At 57.5% G+C, this 11,892-nt stretch overlaps 1 protein-coding gene across 1 annotated transcript in view; it reads right to left on the reverse strand.

Annotated features, from left to right (window-relative positions):
- Window positions 1-58: 58 nt before the first annotated feature.
- The window catches only part of RASGRP2 (RAS guanyl releasing protein 2), a gene marked incomplete at its 3' end in the record, with an annotated part of 12,779 nt that continues 945 nt past the window's right edge, over window positions 59-11,892 (reverse strand). The window contains 14 exon segments of the mRNA XM_023745637.1: window positions 59-200; window positions 3,875-3,990; window positions 4,215-4,337; window positions 4,632-4,709; window positions 5,587-5,649; window positions 5,651-5,688; window positions 5,691-5,868; window positions 7,409-7,525; window positions 7,658-7,831; window positions 8,030-8,180; window positions 8,906-9,037; window positions 9,330-9,392; window positions 9,850-9,952; window positions 10,601-10,740. Of these exon segments, the coding sequence (XP_023601405.1) occupies window positions 59-200; window positions 3,875-3,990; window positions 4,215-4,337; window positions 4,632-4,709; window positions 5,587-5,649; window positions 5,651-5,688; window positions 5,691-5,868; window positions 7,409-7,525; window positions 7,658-7,831; window positions 8,030-8,180; window positions 8,906-9,037; window positions 9,330-9,392; window positions 9,850-9,952; window positions 10,601-10,673 (1,551 nt within the window).

Genomic DNA, 11,892 nt, shown 5'->3' on the forward strand with positions numbered 1-11,892 from the left:
GGCGGGGCGTGGGTGGGTGATGGCGGGGCTGGCGGGTGTGGCTTGGGCGGGGGCTCACCAGGGCCTTGCAGTGGCGGCAGGCAACAGGGCGCAAGGAGTTGCTCTCTTGGAAGTTGTGCACGAAGCCCATGCGGCCGCCCAGCACGGAGCTGGAGCGGAGGAAGTAGGAGATCATCTCCTCGCGGCTGATGCAGCCATCCCTGTCGGGGGAGGGGGCACCTCCGTTGGAGCCCGCCCCAGACCACCCACCCACTGGGAAAACCCCTCCCAAACACCAGGTCCTCACCACACTCCTGGTTTGGAGCCCTGGTGCAGGGAAGAGAAAGAGCACTGGGCTGGCGTCAGGCAGTTGTAGCGGCTGCTGCTAACCAGCTGTGTGGTCTCGGGCCTGTCACTTCTGGGTTTCCCCCCCCAGAAAACGGGGATTGTCGTCCTGCCCTGCCCACTTCACAGAGCCGGTGTGCACACGCCAAGCGCTGTGCTCTCTCCCCGGTCATCAGCCCCTGCTTCCCACCCTGAGCTCTGACAAGCACCAGCTCAGAGCCCCGCGGATTAAAGAGGTCTCTGGGGCCCTAACCGGTTTGGTTCAGTGGGTAGAGCGTCGGCCTGCGGACTCAAGGGTCCCAGGTTCGATTCTGGTCAAGGGCATGTACCTTGGCTGCGGGCACATCCCCAGTAGGGGGCGTGCAGGAGGCAGCTGATTGATGTTTCTCACTCATCAATGTTTCTAACTCTCTATCCCTCTCCCTTCCTCTCTGTAAAAAATCAATAAAATATTTTTTTTAAAAAAAGAGGTCTCTAGGGAGTTCTGGGGCCAGGAGCGCCCATAACCCTGCGGGAAAGACCCCTGTGGCCAGTGCTCCCCCTTCTCCAGGGCTGCCCGCAGAACCCCTTTCTCGGATTAGGAAAGAGTGAGATGCGCTCTGCAGATCCACAGCCCTCCACTCCCATCTGGCTGCACTACCTCCCGGCTATGCGACCTCCGGCTGGTTAGAGCTCTCTGTGCCTCAGTTTCCTCTTCTCTAAATGAGGGTAATGATCGTCCCTGCACCTCAGGGGGCAGGAGGGGGGCGGTGAGGATTGAGATAGCGCACATGAAGCATTTAGGACAGTGTCTGGGTAGTCACTGGGCCCCGGGCTACCCGGAGCTGTGTCTGCTGATGGCTGGTCCTTGCTGCAAACCTCCACCCATGGGATCTGGGCTCCATGGTGGGGTCCGGGTGGTCCTTCAAGTTCAGGGGCATTGGAACAACTGGCCGGTTAGGGAAAAACAGACGCCTGGATTCCTGCCTCATACTGTGCATGGAAACAAAATTCCCACTGAACTGAGAGCACTAATGTAAAATAATAAAAATTATCGAAGAACCTGAAAAGGTTTAAGAGAATCATTTTGTAATCTTGAGGGGGTGAGGGCCTTTCTACACACAACACAAATCTAAGAAGCTACAAAGAAAAAGACTGACATACTGAACACACAAAATTTTTAAAAATTTTTATACGGGAGAAGACAACACCAATGACAGACTGGAGGAAAATATTTGCAAACACATTCGACAGCGAAGGGTTAACATCCATTAACAGAGATTCTAAAAATCAATGAGGAAAAAGACCAACAAACCCAGTGGAATCATGGACAAAGACTATGAACAGGCAATTAACAGAAGAAATATAAGTGGCCAATAAACATATGAAAAGACATCCTACCCCCACTAGTATTGAAGAGACACGGATTTAACCAAGACACCCTTTGCCAATTAAACTGGCAAAACTGTAAAGCTTATTATAGATTCCGAGGTTGGCAGGGAAGCTGGGAAATGGGCACCCGTTCGCTGCTGCCAAGGGCGCAAGCTGGCACCACCCTGCCTGAGGTCACTTTGGCAGTCTCTCTCCTAATTTAGAATGTGCATATCTTTTGATTCAATTATCCCACTTCTAGGAATTTCTCCTACAGAAACAGTGGCCTGAGTGCCTGGCCGCGAAGATGTCCACAGCAGCCCGGCCTATATTAGTAGCGGACGCTGGGCACAACCTACACCTCCATCCGCGGAAGGATGGCGAGGTAAGGGATTACTCTGACGCTGCTCTAAAGAATGACGTGGTCCTGCATGAATCGGCATGAAGACATGTCCACGATAAAGGTTTAAGTGGAAAACTAAAGCAAAAAAAGCATGGCATGCGGTTCTGCCAAGATAGTGACTAAAAAAAAACACCTGAAAACCTTACTGCTACAAACATCTAGGTCAGTGGTTCTCAACCTTCTGGCCCTTTAAATACAGTTTCCCATGTTGTGACCCAACCATAAAATTGTTTTCATTGCTACTTCATAACGGTAATGTTGCTACTGTTATGAATCGTCATGTAAATATCTGATATGCAGGGTGGTCTTAGGCGACCCCTGTGAAAGGGTTGTTCGACCGCCAAAGGGGTCGCGACCCACAGGTTGAGAACCGCTGATCTAGGTGCTGATGAAATATAAAAAATAGCTTTAAATGCATAGTGAGTTTGAAAGAAAAATAATGGAAACCCCCAAGTTCCAGAACCAAAGAAGGAGCGTCAAGCTGAGGCAGTGAGTTGGGACCTGACACTGGGTTGCTGGTCTCCCTCCTGGCGAGCCAGGTGCTGGTTTTATTGTGATTGCTGTTGCTGCTGTTGCTGCTGTTGTGCTGTTGGTGGTGGTGTGTGTGTGTGTGTGTGTATGTGCGTGTGTTTAAATATATTTGTATTGATTTGAGAGAGAGAGGAAGGGAGAGGGAGAGAAACATCAATCAGCTGCCTCCTGCACGCCCCCTACTGGGGATCTAGCTGGCAACCAGCCAGGGCCAGGTGCTGGGTTTTGATACCCAACCAGGGGAGGTCCAAGGCCGGGGGCTGGCAGGTGGTGGGGAGCTAAGGCTGAGACTCCAGCTTGAAGCTGTGCCTCAAAGGTCTCTGAGGGCTGCATCCTCCCTGAAAGTGTGACCTGAACCTCCCCCCCCGCCCCCCCAGGGAGATAACATGGAACTCTGTCTCAACTCTGGGTGGAGAAACAAAACAGTTACAACAAACACTATGAGCAGAGCTGGATTTATGCTATAATTCTGTTTGTCCGTGACACAAACACAGGCAAACAAAATCTGTCGATTTGCACATGCATGAAAGAAAAGAAAAAAAGACTGGAAGGATATGCGTATTGCCAAACCAGGAACCCTGCCAAGGGGCTTACTAGGAAGTTATGATAATAACCTCTTCAGCTAGGAAAGGAGGAAGGCAACTTTTCACTTCTTACTTTGTACACTTTGTTTATTACAAATCTATTTTACCACCTGATTTTTTTAAACCAGGGATTTTTGCACTATGGGAAAAACCAGGTTTTTAAATACGGATCAACATTTAAAAATATCTTGACCTGTAAATTTTGATTGGAATTTTATCTGTTCAGCAAAACAGATATGATTATGGTTGCAGGGGGCACATTTAACCTACCTCAGACAACCAGCTGTTTGTCCAAATTGTCAGCTTGTGAATTGTTGATAAGCAAGTGGGTGCTAATTACAGGCCTTTCTTATCTATTCATTAAAACAGGCTACCCAGGGACTCCACTTGCCCACACTGGGTGCCAGCTGGGAGCCTCGCAAATGAAACGGCATTGGTGAGAAGCAGTCCCCAGGCCACCGTCTTTGTAAGATGCCGGTGGAGCCCCATCTGTGGGGATGGGTGAGCCACAGGCCTGGCTGCTTTCAGGAGCCCTGTGACCCCACGTAAGAGGTCCTTCCCACAGGGTAGCTTTCTCTGCCAAGAGCGTCTGGTCCAATGGCCTGACCGTGCACGGAAGGAAACTGAACCCCAAGGGGAAGTGAGCTTGCCTTCCCCCTCCCCGGCCCCCAGCCCTCCTCACTGGTTCTGGTCGAGGTCCCCAAAGGCGCTGAGGTAAGGGAAGTTCCCACGGATGATCTGGAACTCTTCCTGAGAGATGTGGCCATCCCCGTCGACGTCAAAGTTCCGGAACACAGACTTGGGGACACAGAGGGACGCAGAGGACAGGAGAAAAAAGCACCATCAGCTCATCCTGCCTGCGCTCTCAGTCCGTGTGAAAGGGTGTCCAGATGTGGGCAGCTGTCCATCCCCCGCCCCCACCTCCCTCTCCCATAGCCCATGCCTTCTGGAGAGCAAGTGCTGGCCCTTGAACTTGGCAAAACCAGCGTCCTAAGGCTTCAGAGCCTGCCGCAGGGTCTCACCTCCACCATCTTCTCGATGTGCTCCACCACGAGTGCCTGGTCCAGCTTGGGTTTGGCCGCTGAGGTCCATTCCTCCAGCACAGGGGCCTGGGGCGGCGGGGTGCAGCTGATGGGGCTGGTTGGCTGTGGGAATGGTCAGGCCTGAGCGAGAGCCAGAGGTGGGGGAGCCCAGAGCCCAGGGAGCGGAGAGGAGAAGCCAGGGGTAAGGGAGCCTGCACAACAGGCAGGAGGGGTGGGGCAGCTGCTCAGTTTGAGCCTCAGTTTGAGCCTGCCCTGGGACCACCCACACCCACCTAACCCCTCCCACTGGGAAAACTCCCCATCAAATAAAGGCCCTCACATCCTGGACTGGGGCAGGGGGCGTGGGGGGGGGGTATGGCTGGGGGGAGGAGTGGGGAAGGAGAGTCCCCTTCTCACCGAGGACTTGCAGCGCGGCTCCCGCTGCAGGGACAGCTGGTAGAGCTCGTCCTCCGTCTGATACTGATCCAGCGACACCTGCGACACACAGGTCTGTCAGCCACAGGCCCGGCTGCTCTCAGGAGCCCACTGCCTGGAGCCCAGGTCACAGGTCCAGCAGAGACTGCAGCTCAGCCCGAGCCCAGGCCAGAAGACAGGCTCAGGACAAGGCCAGCTGAGAGCACACCCCAGCAGCCACATGCCAGCCCAGCACACAGACCACAGGCCAAGCTCCCCCTAAACCTCGAGCAAAGTGCACTGTCAAGGCCTCAGCCAGAAGCCAGGTCAGGTCCTGGCCGGTGTGGCTCCGTGGGTTGGCGCATCATCCTGTACACCAATAGGTCGGGTGCATATGGGAGACAACTGATAAATGCTTCTCTCGTGTTGATGTTTCTCTCTCTTCTCTCTCTCTCTCTCCCCCTCCCCCTCTCTGTTAATAAAATAAAATTTTAAAAAAAGAATCCAGGTCAGAACCCAGCCAAGACTTCAAATTCACCCCCAACCTAGAACCCAACCTAGCATTCAGAATCCAATCCAGCTCAGACTCCAGTCCAGAGCCTGGGGGTAGCTAATAATCCCTCTAAACCAAAAAGCTAAGCCCCAGCCCAATGCCTAGAACCTGGCTCAGACCTAGATTAGAACCCAGCTCCCACCCTAGACCTCAAAACCGGGTCCAAGGTCAAGCCCAGAACTGCTGGTAACTCAACCCAGGACCCACACGCCAACCTTGAGAGCAGACCTCAGTCCACAGTCCTGCCTGGAGCCTGGAGCCTGGAGCCCATCTCAGAATTCACTCCAAGCCCGGAGCCCAGGCTGGATCTCAGTCCCTTGCTCCAAACCAAGGGCCCCCGGCCAGGCCTGCAGCCATGTGGGAACCCAGGGCCCGCGTGATTGTCAGCCTGGTGCCTGCCCTCACCGTGAGCAGGCTCAGCAGGTCAGGGTTGGCCTGCACTGGTGGCTGGAGGCTGGTCACCATGGCCCAGCTCCTCCAAGATGCTAAACAGCTGCTTCATCTTGGCCCGTTAAGTCGGGTCCGGGCAGGGTCCAGCCAGTCAGGCAGTGCCAGCTGCAGGGCCACCAGGTCCTTGAGGTGCACGCCCAGGATGGGGAAGCGGAAGCCCACGCAGGCTGCCAGCCGCCGCCGGTAGTTGCCGTAGTTGCTGGTGGCCGTCACCAGTTCCGTCAGACCTTCCCAGAGCTGGGGGCAAAGGGCGGAAGGTCACACACATACACCCATCACTGGCTCAACATCACCCCCCACTCAGCCCTAGAAATGTGGGAGAGGATGAGGATCTGAGTCAGGGATGGGTGAAAAGGCAAAATCCCCCCTCACTGTCCCCCAGCACTGGCTCCCTTCGCCCCTGAGGGTCCGAGTTAATAGGTCATGAGTTCAAGGGAATGCCCACTCCCAAGTACCACACCTGTACACCAGGCCTGGCCACGGGTTATCAGCATTTAACAGAAGAAACTGAGGCTGGGGGAGGCAAAGCAGCGCAGGAATAATTAGAACCATGTTCTTGGGTGTGTCGTTCTAACAGTCTGAGTGGGGAAAAACCCAAATGTTCAACTGCAGAGTAGCTCATACATTGGAGTGGGCTTACAATAAAACATTATGTAGTGCCCTAACTGGTTAACTCAGCGGATAGAGCTTCGGCCTGCGGACTCAAGGGTCCCAGGTTCGGTTCCGGTCAAGGGGATGTACCTTGGTTGCAGGCACATCCCCAGTGGGGAGTGTGCAGGAGGCAGGTGATCGATGTTTCTCTCTCATCGATGTTTCTAACTCTCTATCCCTCTCCCTTCCTCTCTGTAAAAAATCAATAAAAATATTTTTTAAGAAAACATTATGTAGTGATGAAAATGAATGAACGCGTGTTCCACATAACAGAATGCAAGAATAAAAGAAGAAAAAAAAAAAAGAAAAGAAAGAATGAAAGAAGATATAAAGTAACATAAACAGCATAATCCCACTTATAGAAAGTTCAAAAACAGGCAACACAAAACCCACGTTGTTGCCGAGGCCGATTTGGCTCAGTGGATAGAGCGTCGGTCTGCGGACTGGAAGGTCCCAGGTTCGATTCCGGTCAAGGGCATGTACCTGGGTTGCGGGCACATCTCCAGTAGGAGATATGCAGGAGGCGGCTGATCGATGTTTCTCTCTCATCGATGTTTCTGACTCTCTATCTCTCTCCCTTCCTCTCTGTAAGAAAATCAATAAAATATATTTAAAAAAAAAAAAAAACCACGTTGTTTGGGGCGCATGCCTGAGTGGTAAAGCCATAAGGAAAAGCAGGCTCATCGTTGCGCCAGGCGGGACATTGGTCACTCTGCTGGGGAGGGGGTTATGCTCCGAGGCGCTGGGGGCTTCGGGGGCTGTCGATGTTCTAGCTCTTGACCGGGGTGGTGTCCCTGGGTGTTTTCTTTCTCACCTTTCTTGTCACTGTACATGTGTTTATATACTTTTCTGTATGCATGTCACCCAATATGCTAAGCAAGACAAAAGGAGGAGAAAACAGCAGCTTTGGAGTCAGGCAGGCCTGTGAGCCCCCGCGCTGCCACTTTCATTGTGTAACATAGCAAAAGCATTGGATCCCTCCAAGCCTCAGTTTCCCCATTTGTCAAATGAGGGCGGGAGTGCCCAGCACTGGCTGCTGTGAGTCCCCAGGGGAGCCAGACCCGGGAAGGCAGGCGGAGCCCAGGGCTTGACAAGGCTGCTCCCCTGACCCCCCAGCCCCAGGCACCTTGATGGTCTCGGGGCTAACGTGGCTGTGGGTCTCCTTGAGGCGAGAGATGGAGCTGTGGCTCAGGCCCCCGACCACCGCCATCAGCGTGTTGAAGTTCTGCAGCTGTAGCAGCTTCTGGGGGACAAAGGGGGGGGAGGGGGAGCGGCATCACTGAATAGGTCCAGAATTTGGCCCAGCTTTTCTGGAGAGGAGGCCGTGGGGTCCTGGCAGTTGGGGAGGCAGGGAGGGAACGGGGAGGGGCAGGACCTCTGCCACGTGGACGAAGTGTGTGATCACCAGGGCCCGCTGGGGGGCGGTGGGCTTGCTGAGGATCATGAGCTGGACCCACTGCGAGACGCTGTTGAAAAGGGAGATGAATCGCTCCAGCACAGGGTTGTCCACGGTGCAGCCGTGAGTCACAAAACTGTGATAGTCCTGGAACTGGGGGCGGGAGCAGCCTCAGTGCCTGGGGAGCCCCTCCCTTCACCCACAGCTGCTCCTCCCCTCCAGGTGCCCTGTGGTGGTTATACTGAAACCAGCCGCCCGCCCTGTGACGCCACCCACCCCAAGGATGCTGCCCTTCTGGGACCCCAGCCCCAGCCTGCACCCCACCCCTGACCGAAGGCCCTCGGGCCACACCAGGATCTTGCAGAAGGAGCGGTACTCCAGGTAGGTGAGATGCTCCGCCAGCTCCATGGGCTCCAGGTGGTCAAACAACAGGGACATCTTGCGCTTTTTCTGTCCCACTGGGTTCCGCTGAGTCACCTGCCGCTGCCACTTGTAGGTGGGGCTGGGGGGGCAAGGGCAGTGAGCCCTTTGCCGGAGATGCCCCCCACTCATGCAAACACATGCCACTCAGGCCGACGGAGGACCTCCACACTGTCCCCCGTCCCAGAACTCCTGCAGTCGCCCCCTCATCATGCACTCCACACGCAATGATGGAAGACGTACTCTGTGCCAGGCACTGTGCTAGACGCTGGGGGTCAGAGATGAGCAAGACATGGTTCCTGCCCCCGAGGAGCTCACAGGCTACTGAGGGAGACGGACACAGAAACAAACAATCACGAAACAGCGTGGCGTGTGTACAGGTCTTTGCACAAAGTGCCACGGGGAGCAGAGGAGGGAACAGCACGTCCTGCCCCGGAAAAGCCTGGGCCCTCCGAGCCCACAGACACTCCACGCCGGAGCTGCGTGTGATAACACAGAGATGCGAGGGGAGCGGTATGAGCAGAGCATGGTGATGAGAGAGGATGCAGGGCTGGAGAACGGTGAGTGGACCTGTGTGACTGCAGGATGAGGTGCGTGGGATGCGCGCAGGGCTGTGGAAGGTGAGGCAGATGCCATGAGAGGCCCTAATCCCCAGCCGAGACATTTTGAAGGCGACAGAGAACCACAGAAGGATTTTAAGCAAGAGAGGGACATGACCCTCACTCATTCAATTCAACAAACATTTATTAAGCACAGACAGTGTAGGGTGCCGAACGCCTGCCCTGCCCCCAGGCTCCCCCCACGCACACGCTCTCGATGTCGATGAGGCTGCTGTGCCTGCGGTTCCCTTCTTGGTCCAGCAGAGCCTTCAACTCCTTGATCTGCTCAGCGAGCTCATGGTTCAAGTCAAACTCTGCTGGGAATGCTGAGATCCAGTACCTGCAGGAGAGTGGGCGTCACCCAAGGTGGCCCCTCCCCCACCCGCCCCTGGCGTTGTAACTCCCCACAAAAGGGTGAAAGAGCTTCAGCCCATGGTTCCCCCTGTCCTGGCTCTGTCCTTCCCCACCCCCTTTGGACAGATGAGAAAACCTAGGCCAGGACCAGAACGGGCAGGCCTGTGGCAGCACGCCCACCATGGACAGAGCCGGGGGCAAACCCGCATGACCAACTGCATCAGGCCAGGGCCTGGGGCAGGGGAGGAAGGGAAGGTGCCCCAGGCGGGAGGACTCACCTGACCAGATGACATGTTTTCACCTGCATGGAGCTGGAGTTGTCCTTCCGGGATTGCTGGTAGGTGACAGAGAGTTAAGGAAAACCAGAGTGCAGCCTACATCTAGAAAGGGAGGCAGGGGACGGGGGCCTGGTTCCAGGAGAAATGCTGGGGGAAGGACCTGGAGCAGGGGTGGGGCAGGCCCAGGCCGAGGCTCTGGACAGAGGCTGCAGGGAGGGATGGGCGCTGAGCAGGGGAGGGAGGTGAGAGGGAAGAGGCTAGGTTCTGGGGGCGCTGAGAGCTGGGCCTGGTTTCTGGGAGAGGCAAGAGGCAGACCAAGCTGACAGTAGGGAAGGGTCCCAGACTGTAGGGAGTGGGAGGCAAGGCCTAGGTTGGGGAGGCAGTCGGGACTGCCTGGGCCTTAGGGAGGCTGGGCCAAGCCTGAACTCTGGGACGCAGGCGGGTCCGCCTCTGGAGTGAAGCCATCGGGGCCAGTGGCTGGCTAGGGGGCTGGGCTGCGGGGTGAGGCCAGGAAGGATATATGTGGAGCAGCTTGGCCGCCAGCTGGGATGAAGGGATGTACCAGGGGTGCATCATGAGGAACATGCGCACCAGCTGCGGGTCCCGCACCTTCCCGGAGTCATCTAGCTCCGAGGGGCAGAGAGGAGCAGGTTGACTCTTAGTCCAGCAGGCCCGTCTCTAACCCCTAACCCTCAGCCAGAAGGGTATCTTCTCCCTCCACCCCAACCCAACCCCAATCTCCTGCTCTCCCAGGATTCCCAGAGCCCGAGGCAGGTTAGAAGAGGAGGTGGGGTGGGAGAGACACAGGCGGGACCGAGGAACTGGATGGAGGGGGGAGTGTCCCAGTCGGGCCCATCCTCAGGAGGGGAACCAGCTGGGGCGGAAGGAGCCTGGGTTCCCCAGGGTCAAGAATCCAGAGGTCATTTCCTGAGTGCTTGGGGGAAGGGGCACCCCTTCACCAGATAAGCCACCCGCATCAGCCGGAAACAGCTCCCAGGCCGGAGATAGAGAGTTCCTCCGGATTCCCAGGGGGCGGGGGGGAGGGGGGGGCGGCGCAGATAATGCACCCCGTGTGTCAAGAGTCTGGGGACCCGCATCCCTGCCTTCAACGCGACATGCTGGGGAAGGGAAACATTTTTTCTCTCTTTCTGAAGCACGGGGACCTCTCCACGAGGAAGGTGCAGGATGCGGAGCCGAGGGGGTCGGGGCCAGAGCCTGGCCTGGGAGCGGGTCCGGAGTCAGTGTCCCGCCGGGCTCCCCGCGCCACTCACCGAAGGCTTCGATGCAGCCGCGGAGCAGCTCCTCCACCGTGCAGCCCTTGTCCAGGTCGAGGGTGCCCGCCATGGCCGCCGAGCGGGTAGGCTGGGCCACGAGGCGCTCCGGGAGCCTCCACGGGGCTCGGACTGGACCCCTGTCCCGGGAGAGGCAGAGTGGGAGCCTGCGGAGGCGCGGGCCGGGGGAGCGGCGGTGGGCGGGAACGGGGCGGGGCGGGCACGCCCCCTGCTGGGCAGGGGCGGAGTCTCGGCCGCGGCCACTCCCGGGTTAAACGGTCTGGCCCGGGATGGTGCAACCCACCAGTTGGGAAACGGGCCGGCCCAGAGACTTCCGGCCCACCCTCGGAGCCGCCAGAGGCCGAGGGACTCCCTGGGGATGGGGATGAGCTGCGACTCCGGGGGCTTGTTGGTGGCCCCCCCCCCCCACGCCCTCTGTTCCTCGCGCCCTCTCCCCGGAGGCACCTGCAGCCACCGCAGCCCGGCTCTGCGCCCCCTCGCTTCCCTCCCTCAGCCTCCCTTCCCCCGCAGGGTTATTTTGGGAACCCAGAGCCTGAGGGGACCTCGGAGGAATTTCTTTCTGGGATGGGAGGGGGTAGGAACCCAGGCGTCCGGCCCGCTGGGCCCCCTTCTGGGCTCCCAGGAAGGGGAGGTGGGGCTGCAGCGGCCCCCAGGGGCCTGCCCTTGGGGCGGAGAGCGGAGCGGAGAACATTCCTAGGGCGGGGGTGGGGGAGCCCTGCGGCCGGAGGCGTCAGCGGGAAGCCTGAGCCTGGGAAACGCGCTCCCAGCCACCTCCTCCGTGGAGGTCCCAGAGGTCCCGGCTCAGCCTTTCCGCGCCACCCACCCTCCTCCCCAGCCCGGGCTGCTGACCCGGCTCCACACTGCACAGCTGCACTGTGAGCGCACACATCCTACAGAGTAGGATGCCCAGAAGGGGGCGCCATTGCCGTGGGGGCTGGAGCGTGCCTGTATGGCACCACCAGCAATTCCGTACGCACCCATCAGGGACACCCATCCATACCCGAGGCTAGGACCCACATTGGGGTGCAAGACGCCCCAGCTCACACACACCCGGGCCCTCAGGCCTTTCGCCTGCCATCCTCCGTGTCACACACACAATGCACCCACACCCAGCGCACACCTACGACCCTCAGGCACACATACCCAGCCCTCTACGCAGATGCAAACCCACTCATGGGCTGGCTCCTCAGCCACGGCAGCGCTGACATCCGCACACGTGTGCACACACGCCAGACAGTGCACCGACACGCATGTACACTCTTGCACATATG

Source organism: Myotis lucifugus, unplaced genomic scaffold, assembly GCF_000147115.1.
Source record: "Myotis lucifugus unplaced genomic scaffold, Myoluc2.0 scaffold_562, whole genome shotgun sequence".
Lineage (NCBI taxonomy): Eukaryota > Metazoa > Chordata > Mammalia > Chiroptera > Vespertilionidae > Myotis > Myotis lucifugus.